The sequence below is a fragment of the Stenella coeruleoalba genome, assembly GCF_951394435.1.
Source record: "Stenella coeruleoalba genome assembly, chromosome: 9".
In the NCBI taxonomy this organism is placed as follows: domain Eukaryota; kingdom Metazoa; phylum Chordata; class Mammalia; order Artiodactyla; family Delphinidae; genus Stenella; species Stenella coeruleoalba.
In genome coordinates this window covers 55,918,093-55,941,544 of record NC_137155.1, presented here as the reverse complement: position 1 = coordinate 55,941,544, position 23,452 = coordinate 55,918,093, and the positions used below count along the sequence as shown (strand labels likewise).

At 38.5% G+C, this 23,452-nt stretch overlaps 2 protein-coding genes across 11 annotated transcripts; one reads left to right on the top strand and one right to left on the bottom strand.

Moving 5' to 3' along the window:
* Positions 1–850: 850 nt before the first annotated feature.
* CBX3 (chromobox 3) lies at positions 851–12,580 on the bottom strand. 2 transcript variants are annotated; one of them, XM_079932248.1, is made up of 6 exons: positions 12,508–12,580; positions 11,030–11,081; positions 7,997–8,139; positions 6,392–6,554; positions 3,572–3,666; positions 851–3,220 (listed from the first exon to the last, which is right to left on the bottom strand). In XM_079932248.1, exons 2-6 carry the CDS (start codon positions 11,051–11,053, stop codon positions 3,094–3,096), a joined length of 552 nt encoding a protein of 183 aa, XP_079788374.1. In that variant the 5' UTR covers positions 11,054–11,081; positions 12,508–12,580; the 3' UTR covers positions 851–3,093. The 2 variants fall into 2 exon arrangements, with proteins under 2 accessions (XP_079788374.1, XP_079788373.1); XM_079932247.1 differs by lacking the exon at positions 12,508–12,580 and adding an exon at positions 12,257–12,346 and having other exon boundaries at positions 852–3,220.
* A 368-nt stretch (positions 12,581–12,948) lies between these two features.
* HNRNPA2B1 (heterogeneous nuclear ribonucleoprotein A2/B1) lies at positions 12,949–23,433 on the top strand. 9 transcript variants are annotated; one of them, XR_013829884.1, is made up of 13 exons: positions 12,949–13,507; positions 16,278–16,313; positions 16,411–16,521; positions 16,689–16,835; positions 17,153–17,363; positions 17,516–17,617; positions 17,692–17,772; positions 18,479–18,541; positions 19,801–19,920; positions 20,169–20,291; positions 20,968–21,050; positions 22,427–22,499; positions 23,116–23,433. XR_013829884.1 is itself a non-coding variant. In XM_079932244.1 (12 exons), the coding sequence occupies exons 1-11, from the start codon at positions 13,502–13,504 to the stop codon at positions 21,027–21,029; spliced, it is 1,062 nt and encodes a 353-aa protein (XP_079788370.1). In that variant the 5' UTR covers positions 12,949–13,501; the 3' UTR covers positions 21,030–21,050; positions 23,116–23,432. The 9 variants fall into 9 exon arrangements, 5 of the variants coding, with proteins under 5 accessions (XP_079788370.1, XP_079788369.1, XP_079788368.1 ...); XR_013829885.1 differs by adding an exon at positions 21,208–22,132 and having other exon boundaries at positions 13,222–13,507; positions 22,427–23,428; XR_013829886.1 differs by having other exon boundaries at positions 13,222–13,507; positions 21,208–22,499; positions 23,116–23,428.
* The last annotated feature ends 19 nt before the right edge of the window (positions 23,434–23,452 follow it).

Here is a 23,452-nt window from a genome sequence, read left to right as displayed (position 1 = left end):
AAGAATGTTCAATAAAAATATCACAGACATGCAAATTAAAACAAGATGCCATTGAATTGGCAACAAAATCAGTCTTAGTATTATTAATCTGCAGTACAACTAAGGATATGGGGTAATGACTACTGATGGAAGAATCGTACACCAGTACAAGGCCGACTTCATTAATTTCTGGAAATCCATCTGTATCTACTTAAGTTTCACTATGTATTATGTAAAAGAATGTTCACCACCTTGCTTCCCTGGAGTCCAGTGGTTAAGAGTCTGTGCTAGCAACGCAAGGGGCACCAGTTCAATCCCTGATCTAAGAACCTTGGAACTAAGATCCCACATGCCTCATGGCATGGCCAAAAAAATAAAAATACCTAGTAATAAATCTAACCAAGGAGATGAAAGACCTGTACTCTGAAAACTATATGCCACTGGAGAAAGAAATTGAAAAGACACAAAGAAATGGATGTTCACCACATTAATCTAACAGCAAAAAACTACAAACAACTTAAGTGTTCATACCCAGCAACTGATTAAGTTGGGGAACCTCCATACAACAGCCTACGGTGTCCCTACTAAAAATAGGTAATACACATTGTTATTACCACATACAAGGCATTGTTTTAAGTGTCTCATATGCTTATATTTCATCTTGATTTACCTCTATTTTATAGATGAGGAAACTGAGGTAGAGAGAGGTGAAGTAATTTGTTGAGAGACTGTGCTATACTGGTTTTGAAGATGGAAGGGGCCAGGAACCATGGAATATAGATGGCCTCTAGGAACCAGCCCTAATACCTTGACTTTTTAAAATTTTTAGGCCATGCCGCATGGCGTACGACGGGATCTTAGTTCCCTGACCAGGGACCAAACCTGTGCTCCCTGCAGTGGAAGTGTGGAGTCAACCACTGGACTGCCAGGGAAGGCCCAATACCTTGACTTTGTATTTTGGACTCCAGAAATAAATTTTTTGTTTTAAGCCATTCAAGTTTGTGACAACTTTTTATAGCACCAGTAAGAAACAGATACAACATAAGGGGTATTAAAATACATGGACAACAGTTTCCAGAAATGCTCTCACTAAGCTAAAATTCAAGGTACAGTCATCAATTTCTGATCTGAACAAAAGGTTCTGTATTATTTACAAACCCACTGTTGAGAGCAGTGCTAGGTCTACAAAAAATTGATAAACAGCTTAGTATAGATAATTTCCTTTTTTCTGTATAGATTTTGGAAATTAGAAGAAATATATCACAACAGGATCAGTCCTATCAGAATACCTGTTTTTTTTTTAAGATGGCAGCTTCAACAAACTAGAGTCTGGGTATCAAAATTTCACTTTAATGAAACAAGTTCCTCTTAGGCATCACCTGAAACTTATTTTTTTAAATAAATTTATTTATTTTTGGCTGCGTTGGGTCTTCATTGCTGCACACGGGCTTTCTCTAGTTGCGGTGAGCAGGGGCTACTCTTCGTAGCAGTGCGTGGGCTTCTCATTGCAGTGGCTTCTCTTGTTGAGGAGCACAGGCTCTAGGCACACGGGCTCAGTAGTTGTGGCACACGGGCTTATGTGCTCCGCAGCATGTGGGATCTTCCTGGACCAGGGCCCAAACCCGTGTTCCCTGCATTGGCAGGTAGATTCTTAACCACTGAGCCACCAGGGAAGTCCCCTGAAACTCATTTTAACAAGAAAACCTTTTTGTGTTAATACATGTTCTACTTGAAATTCCTAAACTCAAAGGATCTAAAACAGGTACTCTAATGCCTTAGTGATATCACACTATTTACAAATATGAAGTTAATACAGTGAATGTGTTTCTACTCCCACTATAAAGTCATCAGATTAAAAAAAAAGTCTAATCAATCACATAAAGGAATATAAAACTATTTATTGACCACTGTTCACCAGTATTTACAATAAAGTAAACAATATACAGTTGAATAACATTCTGATTACTACAAAGTTATTGTTTTTCCTGGCTTCTGCTGAACCAGTAACCCAAAATACTGAGAAGACTGAGCCTACATGTAAGGAATGGGTTGGGGTAAAGTTTGAAAAAACATGCAGGTCAAGTTTAGATTAGAAAACTTTGTTCACTCATTTATTCCTGCAGATCCTAAACTGCCAACATCTCTAACCATCTGATTAGGTTTCCATTAACAAGTCTGAGACATTGCATGTATTACAGTCTTTCATTAAATACAGCACACGGATTTCAACTTCTTAGAATAGTTTGCCAAGAGGAAGCTTTAAATGTCCATTTAACTAAGTCTTGCTTGGCTAATGAAAACATACCAGAATTTTTCTATTTTTTTCATTTGGGTTGACAGAGATAAAATTTTCCTTTCAGGGAGGTTTTACATATAAAACTGCATTTATATGATGGTAGATATGGATGCAGATTCTGATAGGGCTGCTTTAAAAAATTATCCAATTTAAATTGTTTAATTTGTCTCATTAATTACAAAATTATTTAATTTGAAAGGTTAAGACTTAAATTTTCAATTTAAGTTGAAGTGATTTCTTATATTGCTCAAAATGATAGAACCCCAGAAACATGGGCTCATCCATGGTTGTGAAAGGCTGTTTTTGTTTTGGTAAATGTGTTTAAACAATAACCAAAAAAACCCCAAACCATTTACATATGTATTTTATGTATACACATACAGAAAACCCAGAATGGTCCTTAGGCATATATGAGTTAAATGCAAATTCTAAATTCTGATTGAGTAATGACTATGGAGATTTTCCCCAACATTTAGAAAAGCTGTTCTCTAATGCAGAGGAAATAATATACCATGGTATATTATTCTTTTCTGCTAAAGGAAGCAACTTTAGCTTGCTTTTCTTTTCTGCTAAAGGAAGCAACTACAGAAAGCTTTTATTTGTTCAAAGTAACCAGTGCTACAGATGCAAAAAAACCAAAAACAAAACCCCCAAAAAACCCCCCAAAACCCAACAACTTCCCCAATACTACTTCAAAACGAACATATCAAACTTGACTTTCATTAGAATGTAGTTATTTCTTCACACTAATAAATCAAAAAACCAAGAACCAGATTTTATATATATATATAAATATATATAAAAAGCAATGCAAACAATTATTGAGCTTCATCTTCTGGACAAGAATGCCAAGTTAGTCTCTCCTCATAAAAAGCAATTACAATTTGAGGACACCTCATATTTGCCTCTTTTGCCAGCACCAAGTCCGCCTCATCTGAATCTTTCCTGTTGTGAGGGAAAAAAAAATTCAGTTAAAAAGTCTAAACTGTTTTTTGTCAATTGATAACCATTCACTTAAGGATCATAACTCAATCAAAAGGTATTGCTTCAGGGTTATGTGGTTACTTGTGGCTGTGTTCCAATAAAACTTAATTTTCCAAAACGGGCCACAGTTTGCCACTTGTTGCTTTAGCAAGGTAACTAGAATCATCCTTCTAGCAGATAATTACTCTCTACCTAATGATGCTCAACTATTTATAAAACCTAGGTAGATATGTTTTCTAAAAATTCACAAGTTTTAAAAAAACATTATCTATTCTGACTGTAAAATATAACAGAAATTACCCACACACTTACCATTTCATGAGAAACATTAATTCTCCACTGCTGTCTGTGGCACCAATTATTCGCTCTGGGTCAAGACCTCTGGCAAAACCTCTTGGTTTATCAGCCTATTTAAAAGAGGTTAAATGATTATTACATAAATGTTCCCACACATTTTTTTCAGAGAGCAAACTAACAATGTTAACTTCCAATTTGTTTTCATGATATATAACTTTTAAATAAAAACCTTCTGATGGTGAAACAAATGACCAGAGCAAGAGCCCATACTTAGTACTAAAACACATATTAATTTCCATTAAACTTACAAGCAGAAAAAACAAATCTGGATGTCTAAAATATTCTGAATCATAAATTAAGAAAACAGACAAAACTTTCTTCATTCAAAGACACCAAAAGGCAGGGAAAAAACCCCAATCTCTTTTTTTCTGGTAATTCTAAATCAATTAATAATTATAAATTCTTGAAAGTCAGTATTTCAAATTACTTCTAGGAATCCTCTAAATTACCCACGTTATTTTTTAAAGCACACAGAAACTATCAACAGCAAAGTAATAAAAACTTTAAAATGAGACTAATCAGTATTGTAATCAATCTGAATTACAGTAAACCTTATAAAATACTTAGTATAAACCAAAACTGTGGCCTGAGAGACTCCTGGGGATGCCTGAGACCTTCTGGAGTACCTGTTTATCTGCAAGATCTCCTCTTTTCATGTATCTGTGACTTTAGATTGTCTTTGCATATTTCCACCAAACAACATAGCACAGCAAATCGAATACAGGACTAATGCCTTATTAAGACAGACACTGACAAGATTTGCAAAAATGTAAAATGCCACTCTTCTCATTTAAAGTTATTTTTCATGAAAAGTTATGAATAACATGTAATAGTATTCGTCATTCTTAACTGAATATACAAAACTGCATAAGTTTCTACTTTAATTTCTAATGCAGTTAGTACAGATAGTTATAATCCATATAAACAAGTTTTTTGGGATCCTCAATAATTTTCTAGAGTGTAAAGGGGGCTTGAGACCAAAAAAGAGAAGTGCTTACATAACAAATCCTTTCTCCCCATGAGACTTTTCACATCATTACCTCGAGCTCTGGAGTCAGACTGCCTAGGTTATAATGATGACTCTAACCTTCACTCGCTGTGTGGCTTTGGGCAAGTTAACCTCTTTGTGATTCAGGTTCACTTTCTATAAAATACATACAATTAATACTATCTGTTTCACAGAAATTTTAAAGTATATGAAAAGCAAATTAAGTCATTTAGAACACTGCTTGGCACATTACGAGGGCTCAATACAGGATGACTATTGTTATTAAACAGTGCTTCTGTTGAGCATGTGGTTGACTTCCAATTTACTTACAACTGATTCTTAAGATTGTTACCTTTTTGCCTTGGCTGCTAAAGTGTTCAGAACCAAATTTGTAGCTCACTTCTGTTTCCCTTCTGTGAAAAATGAGGGTAATACCTATGATCTTGACAGAACTGTCATTAAGAGTTATTGGACTGGGATGTCCCTGGTGGCACAGTGGTTAAGAATCCACCTGCCGACGCAGGGGACATGGGTTTGAGCCCTGGGCCAGGAAGATCCCACATGCCTCAGAGCAACTAAGCCCGTGTGCCACAACTACTGAGCCTGTGGTCTAGAGCCTATGTGCCACAACTACTGAGCCTGCACGCCTAGAGCCCGTGCTCCGCAACAAGAGAAGCCACCGCAATGAGAAGCCCACGCACTGCAACGAAGAGTAGTCCCCACTTGCCGCAACTAGAGAAAAGCCCGCATGCAGCAACGAAGACCCAACACAGCCAAAAAAAAAAAATAAATAAATAATGGACTGCGAAGTACTTAGCATCTAGTTCAAATGATCAAATTTTTTTTTTTTTTGCGATATGCGGGCCTCTCACTGTTGTGGCCTCTCCTGTTGCGGAGCACAGGCTCCGGATGCGCAGGCTCAGCGGCCATGGCTCACAGGCCCAGCTGCTCCGCGGCATGTGGGATCTTCCCAGACCGGGGCATGAACCCATGCCCCCTGCATCAGCAGGCGGACTCTCAACCACTGCGCCACCAGGGAAGCCCCAAATGATCAAATTTTAAATCCAAAGTCCTTATCAATAAATCTGTATTGTATGTTTAGTCCCTAAGCCTAGATGTAATTTAGACCCAAGACCTTTTCCCAAATTGCCGTGTTAGGCCAAAAGGCAGGACAAGTATGTTTTAAAGTTGAGGGTAAAAGCAAGGATTTATGTAATTTGCTCAAAGCCACAAAGAAATCAACGAAGAAAAGATTGGCTCAAAATACACATGCAGTGAATGAACCAATTATCTCATTTTATGCTAATAAAAATTAATAAAAAAAATTATTATCCAAGATTATATACTTCAAAATCAAAGTACTGTTTGGCAATACAAGGATCATGTGCCAAAGTTTTGGTCACTACCACTCACTAATGATCTATAATCAAAATGTGCTATGTAGATTGTTTTCACTGTATTGTAAGGGATTTTCAATGATCAATTTTGTATTGTTTTTACTTAAGACAGCTGGTCTAGATCAGAGGAAATTGTCTGATCTGAAGTCAAATTCATCAATCTATCCAAAGTAACACTAGCACAATTTTAAGTGGTGTAAGCACTTACTAGACATTTACACAATGTAGGGTAAACCATGCCTATCCTTTCTGTCCCAAATATTAAATATTAAGTATTTAACAAAGGCCTTTTAATGATATTTTTAAAGTACTTGAGTTTTAAAAAGCATTTAAAAAATCAAGTCATCCTTTTACAAAAAGCCAGTTTGCTGGCCAATGTTTTATACGTACAGCATCTCTTTTCTTCTTTGATTTGCTATCATCAGATTCACTGTCAGATAAAGATTTTCTTTTTGTTCCATCTTTTTCTTTACCAGCTTTTTGAGAATTAAGAAATGCTTCAATTAACTCTGGACAATCTAAATTTTCTTCGGGTTCCCAAGTATTGTCTGCACTGTGTTCAGTTAAAAAAAAAAAAAATTCATTCAATTAAACATGGTTCATCACCATCATCCAGATCCATTTAATACATACCTGACAAAAAGTCCTCTGTACTGCAGATATTAATCATTTCCCCCCTCCCCTCACATTCTTTTGAGGAAATCTATACTTCCTTTTGTGTCTACTTTCACAGATCGTACTAAGTGGGCAACGTTATTACCTCCAAGGTTAACTGAATCTGACTCTAGCAGAATAACTGGAACCAATATTTTTCCAAGTTATGCGGACAACTCACTTTAGAATTCCTCTGGAAGAGCCTTTAAAAAAGGTGGATTCCTGGTTCCCACCTCAAATTACTTTATCAGATTGTTCTTAGGGTTGAGGCCTCCAATACTGTGTTTTAAAACACAGCAATTCAGAGGCGCTCTCAAATGTGAGACAGTATTTTCAATTTCTGCTGGGTACTCAAATTGGGAAGTGATATAAAACAGGGGTTGGCAACTCAAAGTCAAATCCAGCCTTTTGTATGGCTGGCAAACTAAGACTGTTTTTTACATTTTTAATTGGTTGGGAAAAAAATGTCACAGTAAAAGTCATATGGAATTGAATTTTGGGGCCCATAAACAAAAGCATTATTAGAACACAACCATGTTCATCTGTTTAACGTATTGCCTATTGCTGCTTTTGTACTGCATTCTCAGAATTGAATAGCTGTGACAGAAGCCCACAAAGCCTAGATTATCTACTATGTGACTCTTATTAAAGTCTGCCAATCCCTGATATATGGCAGAGATGACCATTTCCATGTGTTTTTCAGAAGGGCTGGAAAGAAAATGAATATCAATTACCAAATGTGAAAGTAAGATCACCCTACACCACTAGTTACAAGATTGCTAACTTTGTGTGGTCTGATCCAGAAAGCCTTTACAGAACTAGACAGAATGAAATAAATCATTTTAGAGATGCTAGGAAAGATACTTTTAACCTCTGATTACAACTTGGTCTATTGATGCCCAGATTCTACTTCTTAGAGATTAAGATACAGTAAACCTAGTGTAGAATCTGAATTATGATGAGCACTTCTGTTTAAGACCTACTAGTATACCTTACATAGCTTCACTATTTTTTAATGTCCTCTGTAGGAAAACCGTGTACATTAGGTATTCTTGGTAGTACAGTATCCAAAGACATTAAAAAGCAAACTGTACTCTATATTATATAAATCTGACTCTCCAAGGTAATCAACTAGACTCAAATCTGCTAGGTTACCACTGCAGGCAAAAGACATGGATGACTCTTTTTAAACATACCTCAAACAAGATACCCTGGGTTAAAGGTGCTTTTAAATTTAAAGAAACTTACAGAAAATGGATAAAAACATCTTAGACTAAAAACAAATTTTAAATGTTACTTAAGTGCAGTTAAACATATAATAAAAGCACTGAGATCTCTTACTCTGTAAATCCCTTCCACTTCAGGAAATACTCCACCTTCCCATTCACTACACGTCGGTCCAGTACTTTTTCTACCACAAATTCTTCAGGTTCTGCCTCTTCGACTTTTTTACTTTTTCCATTCTGTTTCTTTCCCATTTTTTGCTAAAACAAAACAAGACAGATTTAAGAAATGTCTTTTTTTGATTTTTTCAGTACATTTTAAAGGCTAGAGTACTTATATTACCGTTGCATTTGACACCTAAATTTCCACTTCTATATCCCAGAGCAGATACCTTCTGAAAAGGTAAAAGTTAACAGATAATAAAATAAGGGAATTCTTGATTCTGTGGGTTTAACTCAAAACTATCACCCACCACCCTTCACTGAAATAATACAATCAAAAACATTCTTTGAAAGCACTGTTTTATCTTTTCCTGGTCTTATTTCTATGTAGTCTACAAGACCAATTTTTGTAGAGTTTTCACTCATTTTAACCACAGGACAGCAACAAACAACTATTAGAAACTACTAGAGAATGATACAAAGGAGAATAGCTAATAGTGACAGGTCTTATTAGTGAACCATAGACCCATTAAAACTACAGCCCCCAAACACTAAGACCCCCTTTCCCAATTGAAACACCGATGTTAAAAGCCTCGACAATTTAAGAGAAAAGAGAACTGCAGAACAAAAACATGGTTCAGAACCCTGATATCAATTGCAGGGTCAACCAATGAGACCATAAATAGGTTAAAAAGGACAAGATCATTTCCCCATAATCTCTGCACATAATGTCACTGACCACTCGGAACAAACCTATAATGCTGTCACTTTAAGAGGCCAAAATGCTGGATCATTTTAATTATCTAATGTGAAAAAATCCTTTTCTTGGCTTCTCAAGAGAAAGACTCTAAAGTGGTAGCCAATGAAACTAACTTACAAGTTTTTAGGTTACATTTTTTTTTTTTTTTGGTATAACACTCTGAGAGAAGCAGGAGACCAAGCTCAACAGACAAATAACTCAAAACAGATTTGTTATTGAAAATGGATAAACTTTCAAAAAAACCCGGAAATGGTTATTAAGAGATTAAGGGGGGAAATCCCACATGTTATGTTCATCTTGGAATCATTTCACCTTAAAACAGGTGCTATTAAAAAAAAAAATTAATTGCTCAGTCACTAAAGTCATCCCTCCTAAAGCATGTAAGCAGAAAAATTAACAGGTATGCCTCAAGACTGCAAAGGACATTTAAAAATACGTAATCATTTAGAGGTGTACACACACATGTAAGAAATAAAAATCCTCTGAAACTTAAATAATGCAGCAAACACCTGATTTTGTTGGATACCATTCCCCATGTCAGGTCTTATAAGTTTCATTAGTCAAGATACTTGGGTACTGCACCCAGTCAAATAGCCTTCTGCCTCCGTACAGTACAAGGAAGGTAATGATGGTGGTAGTGGAAAGAGTGAAGAAAAACTGGTATAGACCAAAGCTTATCAGACACTGATCCTAAATGAAAAACAAAAAAAGTATGTCCATGAAACTAAGAGGCTAACAGGGTAAACAGGAAAACAAAAACAAACACAGAAAATGAAAGCTAAAAAAAATTTGGTCAAAGAAATAAAGTATTTACTACTATGGCACCCATAAACTAGTTTCAAATGCTCATCCTTTTCTTTTTAAAAGAAAATCCACCCACTTTCCCATTTAAATTACAGCACACATTATCTCACAACACTAACAAAATTATTTTAAAATGCAGAGTTAGGTAGATTCTGAAGACTATCAAACTGTATGCAAAGCAATTTAATTTTAATAGAAGCATCTATTTGCTTTCTGTATCTATACTTATCCTCACAGTCTCAGGGACAGCTATTTCGTTTCCCATCCAATACTTCTGATACTGGTGATTGTAAAGCCAATTTAATTATCTACATTTTGGTTTACTGATTATGAAATTTGAAGGACAGTTCAATCCTGAGGAAGCACAGATTATGCTTTGTGCTTTTTCCATTGATGGCTTTGATGGGAATAAATTATGCCACCAGACAGGCTTTATATTTAAATGTTTCTCAGGATGTTTGACTTTAAAGTGCAATCTAATGATGAAACAAATTAAAAATCACCAACGTGCCCTTTATATTGCAAAACTCAAGGGGAGAATACACAAACCAAAACCATTTTGCTTTATTTAGATGTTTACACTCACCTTTATATACTTGCAATTGTTATTAACGCAATGTGTTAGAATACCGTGGGAACCATAACTTTGAATTTCGTGATTTTTATGTGAATATTCCAATGACTATGTTAAAACTCCAAAGTTGACATGGCTGAATACATACATGTCTACAGGTTTACAGAAGTTTTAATGAAGCCTAAGAATGCAAACTGTGGGTTTAAGAAAACTGCTGGAGAGAAGATGCAGAAGATCTAGTTTCCTCTTTCCTGGACGTATGTGTGATGTTTTTTCATGTCGTGTATTAAAAAAACCACACTGCAATGATTTAAAGACCCTTCTGTATTTTAGAATAAGCAAGTTTGAAATATGACAGTGACCAAAACAATTCGAAACATTCAATGACTTTTGTCTCCATCTAAGCGTACAAGGTAACCGTTCTTTAAACAGGGCAATGCTAAAAATACCTGCTTTCTCTAGAATTCAGTAGAGTGATTTCGAGAATAGTATGCCAATCAACAAGGGCTTTATTGCTTTGTCTGTGTATGCTTCTAACATTCTTCCAGGTCACATAACTTTTTGTATCTTTATTTCAAGATAAGAATACTTGGTAAAAATTTATTTCGTGCTACTCTCCCAAGATTAGGTTTCCCTAAACGAATCAAGACACTATTAAACCAAGTCAATAAATATCTCAATGTAGTAATTTCCTTTTTGCTCCTAACTCTCCCCATAACAACAGTGGGGAGAGAAGGGACTGTAAACTATATATGGATGTAAATTTCTCAACCACAGAGATGCAAAGTTATAATATTTGAAGAAAAAGTTTGTGTTAGATCCTTAAATATTTTAGGTTGTCATTAACTTACCAACGTAGTTTTATTGGACGCCATTTTTTATTGCAGACTTGAAGAGCTATTACTAGAAAAATGCATGACAGTTAAAAAAGTTTGCAAGACACAAAAAAGTAGCTAAACATAAGCTTTGTTTGGATTCCAACCCCCACCTAGGTAACTCACGTTATCAAACATGTATACAAATCCACAGAGAAGCAGTTTTGAGATTCTGCACAAACTAGTGATACATGCCTAAGAGTATATCAGTGTTGTAACCAAGTGTACCTAGATAACCTTACCGGGCACGTTAGTACCCGAGAAAGCTTTAGGTAAAAAATAGACAATTTTTTTTCCCCAGTCCAAATCCCACTTATAACCATAGTCAGAATTTTTAAAAAATGGCCAAATAGTTTGGTTCAAAATCAAACGACTGCCCGAACGATCACAATAACCAATTATTGTGTATTTCTCCTCTACACTTAACAGTCCAAAGAGTCGCCTATGTAATGTAATCCCAACCTGGTTTCTTCTTAGCAACCCTCCCTTTCCAATCACTAGTTAAAAAATTAAAGGAAAAACACACCGAGATGTTCCAGTCCCATTTCGTGCCACTTTTGAAACCAAATCACTTCTTTTCTGCACTTTCATCCGCTCCCCTCAAGCCCCTGCCCCACTCGGCTTAACAAGGCCTTAGCGCCCGGCCCCCGCCCCGCCCCCTCCCCCCCTTGGGAGCGCGGGCCTCGTGGTCAGCGCACACGCGGGGAGAAACAAAGGCCGCGGCGCGGGGGCTCAAGGGCACTGCGCCACGGGGCCCGCGCCTCCCCCGACCAGGCGGCGGCCACGTAACGGAGCGCCCGCCGCAGCCTCCGGACATCGGGCCGCGCGGATACGGGAGAATGCACCGCCCTCCCTGGAGGCCCAAGTCGCCGACCGAGGCCGGGAGGGGAAGGAGAGCCCCTCTTCTTGATCCGGGATGGGGGAGGGGAGAAAGAAATGCGCTTTGTCTAGAAATAAGGCAGTTGTCGCCACAGCTTTCAACCTTGGGGAGGAGTCTCGTCCCCTAAACCAACTACAGACGCCGGCCCAGCGCCAGGCCCGCCGCGGGGTCTCTGTTCGCTTCTCCTTTCCTTCCCACCAGCTCCTGATTCAGGGTCGGGCGGGGAAGGGATGGGAAGCGGGGGAACTGGGGGCCTCTGGGGCGCATATGGTATCTTAAGCAACACCACCGAGTGAAAGCTAGAGAAAAAGAAAGACACCGACTTCACCGCCTCCGAGCTGCTCCGGGTCCCGGGTCTGCACCGTCTCCGGCCCTGCGCGCCTCAAGCTCCAGCCACATCCGAAGGGGAGGGGGCTGGGGAGCTGCGCGCGGGGCCGCCGCCGGGGGGAGGGGAAGGTGGCACCGCCCACGCCCGGCGGCCGCGAGGGGCGGGGTGGGCGCGCGCCGCGCAGTGCCCGCCGGGAGCCCGAGCCCGGGAGGGAGAGGGGGAGGGGGTGGCGACGGTGGCGCTTACCGTTCGTGGCGTGGCGCCTGGTGGTCCCCGGAGGGAGGGGAGGGAGGGGGAAGGTTGGGGGGGGGTTTGAGGGCCGTGACCGAAGTCTCGGCGGAGGTTTTTCCTGGTTTGCAGCAGTAGTGGCTGGCGCCAAAACAGGACTCCGCCCACTTCCTTGCCCCTGGGGTTGGGTGCCTCCGAACGCAGGGGGTAGGTGGCGGGGTGGGGAAATCGGGAAATAAAAACGAGCGCCCCTTTCGACTACCCGCGAGGTCGACCCCAAAAGCGTTGGACAGGGTTGGGTTGGTGGAGCGTGAAGTGTAATTTTTTGACTAGAAGCCGCTTCGGGTGTTTCCGGAAGGGGCCGAGTCGGTCCTCCGCGCAGAGGAGGAAGGGTGGGGGAGGGAAAAGGCAGTAGAGGAGGCTACTAGGTTTTTTTTAAGACGAGGGTGGGGGGAGATTATCAAAGTGTTGCTATAAAGACCACCTCCGGGGTTGAGGGGGCTGGACCTCTGGGCTGAAGATTAAGCTCCTCCCAACAGCGTTAATTTGAAAATGCGCGACCGTTTCTCACCTGCCCTGCGCTAAGGCGGGGGCTGGACCCAGTTCCGAGAGTCAAATACGCAGAACTCGAGCCTTCCACAATTCACAGAGCCCTTTTACGCAACTGACGTCAAGCACCACTACTGGCCGCAAGGGGGAGGGGCACGTAGTTGGCGCAAGGAGGTCGTAGAGCGTTCCCGCCATTGGCGGCGGTTAGGGCGTTTACGCAACGGCCTGACGTAGGGGAGGACGCGTTAGTCGGGGGGAAGGTTCTAGAAAAGCGGCGGCAGCGGCTCTAGCGGCAGTAGCAGCAGCGCCGGGTCCAGAGTGGAGGTGCTCCTAGCGGTGTTGTTTCTCGACCAGCGGCAGTTCTCACTACAGCGCCAGGACGAGTCCGGTTCGTGTTCGTCCGCGGAGATCTCTCTCATCTCGCTCGGCTGCGGGAAATCGGGCTGAAGCGACTGAGTCCGCGATGGAGGTAACGGGTTTGAAATCAATGAGTTGTTGGAAAGGGCATGGCGAGGCCGTTGGCGCCTCATTGGAAGTCGGCCATCCGCCTCCGTGGGAGAGCGGCAGCGAAATTGGGCCACTTCAGAAGCGGCTGGTCTCAGGATGTTTTTGAAGCGGGGTCGTTAGTGGAGGCCTGATTGTACAGCGCTTTCCCCACCCTCAGTCTCCCGGCGCCATTTCCCTTTGCTGGGGGTGGGGGATGGGGAGCTTCCACATGGCGGACGCAGCCCCACTTTAGTGAAAATGGGGCGCGGAGGCAGGAATTCTTACTCCCTTTTTACAGCACGCTGGTTTGGGGGCCCCGGCGTCTCCGCGCTTGAGCGTTTCGGCGGGCCTCGGGTCCTCGCGAGCGGGACTGCGGAGCTTCCCCTCCCCCCTCCCGGGAACCGGATTTGGCGGCCGCCATTTTCATTTCTCTCCTTCCTCGCAGTGTTTTCCTTTTAACTCTCTAAGTTCAACTAGTTTGACTCTTTTAACAAAGACTAGAACTGGTTAACTATTTTTTTTTTCTCGGACTGTTTTCATGCCGTTTCGAGGTGGACTCCTAGTGTCTTGTGAGCTCGGGTCTTTAAAGTCTTGCGCACCTCATTAGAGGCTCGCTCCCTTCCCCTCGATGAAATGGCGCCATTGCGTTCAGGAGCCGCACCGAAGGGCGGGGGGAGGGGGCGGCGTTCTCCAGGGCGGGTTCGCAAGGCTTAGGAGGTAAAACCGTATAGGGTGTCGGGCCCGGTTTAAGGCGAGCGGTAGTATGAAGACCACATTTTGTTTTCCAGCCCTTGTTTATTTGAGTAACGGTTTTATCTGGGTCTGCGGTAACTAAAAAGGCAGTTGAATCGTAGGAAACTTAAGAAATGAAGAATCAGATTTAGAGCCATCAGCTTACTACCGACTGTGTGGGAGGCCGTGGGGGAAGGAGGTCTGTGGGGGGCGGTATTTGGTTCAGAATCCTTTATTTTCCTGAAGGATTCTCTTTGAAACGTAGTATTTGTATTTTAAATATTATTTTTACTGGGAAATTTAATCTTTACTGGGCAAGACCACAGGTATTTATTAGTGATAAGTTAGAAATCATGATGAAAATGAAATAAAAATGACTTTATAGTTGTACTCTGGTTAAAACATGGTTCAGTCCTTCAATGCGTGTATTGCTATATACAAAACTTTTAGGCTGGGCCGCTATGTTTTTGAACTTTGTCACTTGCTTTTCTCGTTTATGTTTGCAATCATGGTTGATGATTACATTGATAAGCATAAGGTCTCAAGCGAAGGGGGTCTACCTGGGTATTTTCCTTGACCCTAAGCACGCTTATAAAATAACTTTGTTTGTAATCGATAGTGGACAGCGGGTAAGTTTGGAAAATGAGGTAAGTAATGAGTTTTTGCCTTTGTTAGTGATTTGTAAAAGTTGTTGTAGATGTATTTTTTAATCTATTTAATTTATTTGGGTTTTAAAAGGCCTATTAACTGACAATATTTGGAGTAAATAAAATTTGCTTAAGAGTCCAAATATCAGTATGCTAAGTAACTTCTATAATTGTTTTTTAAGTGTCTCAGGAGCTAGTTTGATAATTTGTTTTCAAAATTTTCAGAATCCTGAAAAGTTAACTATATAGGGAAAAAACTGAATTGCTTATCGCTGTATTTTCTGAGCTGTTGGGAGAATGTCATGCATGGAGAGAGGAACTTCATAGAACTATGGGTTGAAAGTTGTAATGCTGTTTGATAACAGTTGGTCACGGACATTGTGACTAACTTTCGTTTCTGAATATTCTTAGTTTTTTAACCTAGTCAACTGAAAACAATGACCCAGCCTGCTTTAACTCATAGCCCCAAATACAGAGCTGTTAATGCAACTTATTTGCTTGCTGGTTTGTAAGGATTGAGTTTTCAGCCCAGGCTCTTTTTCTTTTCACATGTGAAAGTTGTTTATGCTGTGTAATTTGCCAGAAGACCACTAAGTTCAACATGGTGAAGTGTAAATTGTAGTACTTTGTAGCTACGGGATAGTCACAGTGGTCATTTAAATATTTTTATGGCTTTGAAAAGTGAGATGATCACAGTGTCTTAACTATGTTTCAGCTTTTAAGCTCAGTAACGGTTCAGATTGTTTGTGTTGTCTACATGTCAAAAACTAGCTATGTTAAAACTTTATTAAGTTTTAGACACCGTTAATTATGAAAGTTATTCTGCCTTGGTCAGAAGAGAGGTAAATTTTACGGATATTTTGGTACCTACATTGAACGCTTAAAATTTTCTGTAATGGAGAGTTGGTGTATGGGGAGAGAACAATACTAGGTTTTTGAAAATTGCTTTGCATTAGAATCACCACCAGAGGGAGCAACGAAGAGAAACTCACTTTTCAAATAACTGAATCCTGAAATAAATGGCAACTCTTGGTTATAAAAAAGCAACAATTTTTATATTTTAAAAATTTATATTTAAACGGAATATTTAAAAGTTCTCTGTTCTGGGTTATAGGATTGAATGCAGATTTTGATAAGAATCTTAACTTTTCAGTCACCAGGGAGTAGATTTGCTCCTTTTTCTTCAGAAAGTTTTTTTTAAACTAAGTTATGCTAGATTTGTTTAAAATAATTTAATGTGAAGTAAATTTAGATCAAGCGTTAATGATTTTGAAACTTGTGTAGTTCAGCTGAGGCAATTTTTTTGGTGTAACACAACTAATGCAGTTTAACATATGGTTTAAATTTGATGTAAGTTTTTTTTTTCCCCCCCAGAAAACTTTAGAAACTGTTCCTTTGGAGAGGAAAAAGGTACTCTGCCAGCAGGTCACCTCATATTTAAGAATTTAATTTCCTGCATACAAAGAGAAAATGTAAATAAAAATTGAAATGATGTTTTCCTTTGCAGAGAGAAAAGGAACAATTCCGTAAACTCTTTATTGGTGGCTTGAGCTTTGAAACTACAGAAGAAAGTTTGAGGAACTACTACGAGCAATGGGGAAAACTTACAGATTGTGTGGTACGTTAAGTGTGGAAGTGCTTAGGGATAGTAGTCCTTCAAGTTTTGGGTTTCTCTGTTTAAAATGAGTGAATCATGGAGAAAATCACTTTAAAATTCATATTTATTATTTTAAAATGCTGTAAGTGATGAGATTAAATGGTAACATCACTCCTTTGGATTTAAAGGTAATGAGGGATCCTGCAAGCAAAAGATCAAGAGGATTTGGTTTTGTAACTTTTTCATCCATGGCTGAGGTTGATGCTGCCATGGCTGCAAGACCTCATTCAATTGATGGGAGAGTGGTTGAGCCAAAACGTGCTGTTGCAAGAGAGGTGAGCAAATACATAACTTGTTTGTTCAAACAGTTTTGAGGAAAATTCCATTTTGTTCTTGCTCAAGATTAGAAAGTGATTTTTGAAAGAACAAAGTTATCTGTATTTAGCTCAAGGTGTTTTTGTTTCTTTAATAGAGCTTCGTTGGGTTTCTGTACTTATAATTTCCTAGACTTAAGTTATTTCAAAGATTAGGTTCTTATTCATAAGTTGCCTTAGTATTTGGTCACAGGGTAGAAGCCATGTGTGTTACTCAGATAGTGTGCCTTTGTTTATGTTTGTGGTTTCTTCAGTCAGGATGATTTTTTCTGTTTCAGGAATCTGGAAAGCCAGGGGCTCATGTAACTGTGAAGAAGCTGTTTGTAGGTGGAATTAAAGAAGATACTGAGGAACATCATCTTAGAGATTACTTTGAGGAATATGGAAAAATTGATACCATTGAGATAATTACCGATAGGCAGTCTGGAAAGAAAAGAGGCTTTGGGTTTGTTACTTTTGATGACCATGATCCTGTGGATAAGATTGTGTGTAAGTGTCCATAAGTGCTAGGGGTGTGGCTTTTTCACATTTTAAGTTTTGAGTATGTTAACACCTAAAACTTTGTTAAAGTAAAGTTTAACTTGTAACTTGGCTAATATTATAGGATGCTGACTTAATGGACTCTGAACTTTTCATTCCAGTGCAGAAATACCATACTATCAATGGTCATAATGCAGAAGTAAGGAAGGCTTTATCTAGACAAGAAATGCAGGAAGTCCAAAGTTCTAGAAGTGGAAGAGGAGGTAACTTCAATTCCATTTTTTTCTTAAGATTTATTTGTATAAGTGTTTGTTACTAACCAGGGTATTTATTGTAGGCAACTTTGGTTTTGGAGATTCTCGTGGTGGTGGTGGAAATTTTGGACCAGGACCAGGAAGTAACTTCAGAGGAGGATCTGGTAAGTCCGTCTTCTAAGTTTAGAAGGGTGAATGTGCTTGAAAACTATGAGTGAGTTTTAATTAGAATCTAGGAAATCCAGCCTGATTTTTAAAAAGTTATTCTTAAGGTCTAATGTAGGTTCTGTCCTGATGGGATATTCTGATTTGGCTAGGCAAGAGGTAACATTTTAAAAGTCCTGTAGTTATAGTCAAGGGCAAATAATTGCATAGATCCTTTATGGTTTTCAGTTTCTGGAAAAGTTAAGATAGTGCAGCCATCTTAAATTTATGAGGTATTCCTGAATAGTCGGTGGAAATACTGTAGAGGCTTATATGTGTAGGTTTGAAGAGGTCTGTGTCTTTGTTTTTTGCTTTGGGCTTTATATGTAGGTTAATCTGAATTAAAGTAGTGGGGTGCCAACAGAAATACTGCCCCTGTCCATTGTCATTTCTTTTCATAAATGAATATCTTAAGTGGAGGTTTGCCAAGTGCAAGCCCCAAATCAGGCAGTTATCCTGATGATGAAATGGAATCATACTTTAGTGTATTTTTAACACTAAAATACAGCATAAAATATACAGTAACACCAGTGTACAGCTTAAGGGGAATGGGTTCCTAATAATTCTTATTCATAGATACTAATAGATAACGTGGAGGAAGGGAGGGTAAGGAATTGAGTGGCATGAACCACAGGAAAATAATCTTCTTTTTCCTGCCCATAACAGATGGATATGGAAGTGGTCGTGGATTTGGGGATGGCTATAATGGGTATGGAGGAGGACCTGGAGGTCAGTTTCTTCTACGCGTCTTGAGGTTTAATCACACTGTGTTGTCCGTTTTTGAGTGTATACATGAAATTTTTCTTAATGTTTTATCTTTTGTAAAGGGATTAGGTGATAATGGTTCTGTTTTGCATCTTACTTGTTGTAAATTATAAAAGGAAAAATATGGTTTGTAGGTGTTTGTACTTTTGCAAAATCAATTGGGTAGATATTAAATGAGAATTTAAAAATGCTGTTTAAAGCTGTCCTGTTGTTTTTCAAGCAAGAGAATTGGAGATAGATGTGATATTTTGTATACTGTTTTCCTGAAAAAGTATAGAAAAGTGGTTACGAGCAAGATCAACATGTAAGGGGAATGTATATAAGAGCCCTGTGTTGTCTTAGCTCTTACCAAGATGAGTCCAGGAGGATAATGTTCCAAAAGTCCCCGAAGGAACTTTTCCAAAACATACACAAGTGTGCTTCTGTGTCTAGCTAAGATGGTGAGCCACTGTTAAATTTATCAAGTGGTATGTTTTGTTGAAGTACAGAAAAGAGTGATACTTGCTGACAAATGTCTTAATAGAAAGGAACAAGACATTTAAAACTGATCTAAATAATAGGCCTTATTTCTGGTTTTGATCTCATTAGGCATGACTTAGGAGTCACATAAATCTCACTATTTCCAATATTGCTTTGAAATCCAAATATTGATTTGGTTTGAGAAAGATGAGTTTTTTTACTTATTGCAAGCAATCTGAGAATACCAGTTTAAGTTTAATTACATGTGCAAGTTTGCTAATTTCTGGTCCTCCCCCCCATTTCTACTCAGGAGAAGGGTGGTGGGCATTTTATTTAAGAGACATGGTAATTCACAAGGAAACATGAGTTGGGAACATAATCTTTTGGACCAGCAGGAAGATGTGGTACTTCTACTTTGTTCCATTAGTCTACACATCTTGTCTGCCCCACCCCACCTACAACCTTACACAAAACATAAATAGGATTTCAGGATACCTTCCAGAGAATCCATGATGTGTCTTTAGTTTTAGGGGAGACCCGTGGCATTACAGGTATTTGTTTCTAAAGGTTTTATCCAGTTGTTAGTGGGTAGGCACTCCCCACCGTTTACCAAGGATGGATATTAGAATCTGCCCTTGAGGATTTTAGAGATTTTGTAGAACGAATATCTTACTTAAAAAATACGTGTTTTGGAAAGCTGGAAGTGGGTGTTCAAATGGCATTGAAAATATTAAGTAATTACTTAAAGGCTTATTTTATAATAGGTGGCAATTTTGGAGGTAGCCCTGGTTATGGAGGAGGAAGAGGAGGATATGGTGGTGGAGGACCTGGATATGGCAACCAGGGTGGGGGCTACGGAGGTGGTTATGACAACTATGGAGGAGGTAATAAATTCACCTGCATCTTTATGTGGGAATTTGGATTGGAATTAATGATTTTCAACACGTGAGATTTTTCATTTCATTGTTGTTGATGGTTGTCTTTTTAAAAAAATGTAGAATTGTAGATAGGTGTTTTGCATTTATTCTGATTTGTTTCTGTGGGAATTTTAAGTACTTAGCATGTACCACTGGTTTTAATATTTGGTTGTGTTATGGGGTTTATTGTACAGAAATTTCCAAATTTTTTACAGGAAATTATGGAAGTGGAAATTATAATGATTTTGGAAATTATAACCAGCAACCTTCTAACTACGGTCCAATGAAGAGTGGAAACTTTGGTGGTAGCAGAAACATGGGAGGACCATATGGTGGAGGTAATTTATTAGATTTTTCAAATTTGTGATGAAAATATTAAGTGTTCCATGACTTTGAAGAGAGATAACTTTCAAGTTTATTTATGCTTGGGTAACACTTCCCATCAAATACAGTGTTATTGAGAGTAAATTTTTGGGAAAAGAAAAATGTAACATCACTGGGGGGGGGGGGGATTGTTGTGGTGGGATGTTCAGTGATATAAAATATTTCGGGGTTAGTGAAGTGGATTAGATGTTTTCAGTGGCTTTGGCTGATTAAGAAAAAGCCAGATAAAATTGCTGAGCATATTGCAAGTGGTGTAAATTTTGTATGACTCTTAGAAAGCTAATTTAGTAAATCTGAACTTTTCGTTCAAATCATCGTTGAGAGTTGTTAGTGGGACAGAAATAGATTCCTTATGTTTATGCTGGGTATACTTTCTTAAAAAATCATTTAAATGATCATGGAAGAGAGCCCTCTAAAGGAGAAGCAGTAGTAAAATGTTTTCAAGTTTAAAGGAAAAAATTGAAAAATCTGTGAATCTGGATAATTTAATCTTGAGTTAACGATGCTAACTAGAAACAAGTATGGTCTCTGATCTGCATGTTTTAGGGAGTGTATGGCTGTAAAATAAAATCAACTGTAGAACTTGGGAAATCAAAATAAGTTTGCTTTCTCTTGTTCTAATAATTCTAGGAAACTATGGTCCAGGAGGCAGTGGAGGAAGTGGGGGTTATGGAGGGAGAAGCCGATATTGAGCTTCTTCCTATTTACCATGGGTAAGTAGCTTTTAAGTTTCACGTTATTAATGTCTTGGGAGACCTAGCTGCCAGGAGTTAAAAGCTTTTTAGGATCATGTTATCTTTCCTTAAAATCTGGTTAGATGGATAATTTCATAACCTATTTTTTTTTTACTCTTTACTTCTGTTGAAACAGGCTTCACTGTATAAATAGGAGAGGATGAGAGCCCAGAGGTAACAGAACAGCTTCAGGTTATCGAAATAACAATGTTAAGGAAACTCTTATCTCAGTCATGCATAAATATGCAGTGATATGGCAGAAGACACCAGAGCAGATGCAGAGAGCCATTTTGTGAATGGATTGGATTATTTAATAACATTACCTTACTGTGGAGGAAGGATTGTAAAAAAAAAAAAAAAATGCCTTTGAGACAGTTTCTTAGCTTTTTAATTGTTGTTTCTTTCTAGTGGTCTTTGTAAGAGTGTAGAAGCATTCCTTCTTTGATAATGTTAAATTTGTAAGTTTCAGGTGACATGTGAAACCTTTTTTAAGATTTTTCTCAAAGTTTTGAAAAGCTATTAGCCAGGATCATGGTGTAATAAGACATAACGTTTTTCCTTTAAAAAAAATTTAAGTGCGTGTGTAGAGTTAAGAAGCTGTTGTACATTTATGATTTAATAAAATAATTCTAAAGGAAATTGTGTAATTATAGACTTTTTATTTTAAATAAGTTAAGGAGTGGGTAGTATAATTAAGGTCCATTGCAAAGCTGTTGTTATATTTGTGTAAGATAAATGCTGGTCAGATACAAGTGTGTTGTCTGCAATTCATCAGGATTAAATTATCTAGATAACTTAAGGGATATCTCTGCAAGGAGAAACACCTTTTTAGATCTTTTAGATGCTGCTTCTTCAATGCAAGGAAAGGAAATAACCCCAGCGAGGTACTCTTCAGGGATACAGGTCTAGTACAAGAGAACTCTTGACGGCTACTAAGTTCAGCCAGTCTTAAGAAACTGTGCTGTTTCTACAAAGCTTTAACTACAGTAGTTTATAAGGATGCCAACGAAAGCTGAGGGTGTAGAGCAAAATAGTTCTAAGCTTCAGTTAAACTTCTTTAGGTAAGATCTCATTTACTTTTCCTTTCTTAATTTTCCTCCCCAAAAGATAAACTAATACTCTTTAATGGTCTTTCAGTATAGTGGTTCTCATGTAGTTTAACATAGCTATAAATTGAGTTTAACAATTTATAAACTCAAGAGAATAATTTTATAAACCCTGTTTTCCAATCTGTCATTTACTTAAATTATTTTGGTTGTTTTTTTTCCCCTTTTTTTCCTTCTTTCCCATCCCCCTCCCCCTCTATGAAGATTCAGGTGCTTAACATATCATTTTTTTCCCTGCTGGAATTTTAGCATTGATATGAACCATGGACACGTATATTCTGCTGCCACAAAGACTGTAAAGTGCTTCATTTCAACAGCTGAGGCAAGCCAAGTGATCATTAATAAAGCTTTTCTTGGTTCCTTCAGTGGTGTTGGTAGTGAAATGGTAGGTAAAAGTTAGGCTGCAAGTTGAATGAATCATGAAATTTCCCATCGTTACACCCTTGTGTATTCACATTTCTTGGATCAAGCGTTTTGAGTGAACTAGGGATTTTTTTTTATTAAAAATAAAGACGTTTTGTTCTTCTGTTATTTTGATACGGTTCTAGCTTTACATGCTTATCAGGATCAGGCTAAGGAGAAGGTAGGGCAAGATGGTTAAATCTACTTTCAGATAATTTATATTTATGAATAAAAGTGTCTACATTATAAATCTTGTATATATCCAATTCTAAATACTTAGGTTTAAATGTGGTAATTCTTTCCCAATCCCTAACCTATAGGAGAGACGTAGGTTGGCTGCTGAAGTTTCATTTCTTAGATGTCATCAGAGATTGATTGCCTGGCTTTATTGCCTTTTCAGGAATGTGATAATCAGGGCATATTCTACTGTATGCACCTGTGAGTCTTCTTTGATCCTAAGACCACCACTGAAATTATTTAGGTTCTTTGGACAAACATGATAAACTTCTTCAGATACTTTTTTTTTCCTTTGGCAGGAAGGTGTCTTGCTGCAGGTAACTAATGAAGAAGTGGTCAACCACAGAATCTTCAAGAAATAAGAAATTCTGTACCATCTGAAAGTAGTTCTTGTTGGTGCCTTCATTTTAAAAAGCACTCTTTAAGATTAAAGGGAAATGTTTTCTGATAAAATAACAGACTTCATTTAGTACAGGTTCTTAATATAAAACAATTACAAATTGAGTATTGTTTGTAACAGAGTAACATCAGTTCAGCTAGAGAGAGAAATGTATCGTGTTTTGAATTAGGTTTTGTGAGTAGACAGATTAAAATTCTATTTTAAATATAAAGTTTATTAAAATAAATACTTTTGTA

Coding starts and splice junctions, on each gene's coding strand:
- HNRNPA2B1 (XM_079932244.1), top strand. Junction 16,836..17,152: donor AACGTGCTGTTGCAAGAGAG/GTGAGCAAATAC, acceptor TTTCTGTTTCAG/GAATCTGGAAAGCCAGGGGC. Junction 18,542..19,800: donor GTATGGAGGAGGACCTGGAG/GTCAGTTTCTTC, acceptor ATTTTATAATAG/GTGGCAATTTTGGAGGTAGC.
- CBX3 (XM_079932248.1), bottom strand. CDS start 11,053: ATGGCGTCCAATAAAACTACGTTG. Junction 8,140..11,029: donor CGTCCAATAAAACTACGTTG/GTAAGTTAATGA, acceptor GTTTTGTTTTAG/CAAAAAATGGGAAAGAAACA. Junction 3,221..3,571: donor TTAATGTTTCTCATGAAATG/GTAAGTGTGTGG, acceptor CCCTCACAACAG/GAAAGATTCAGATGAGGCGG.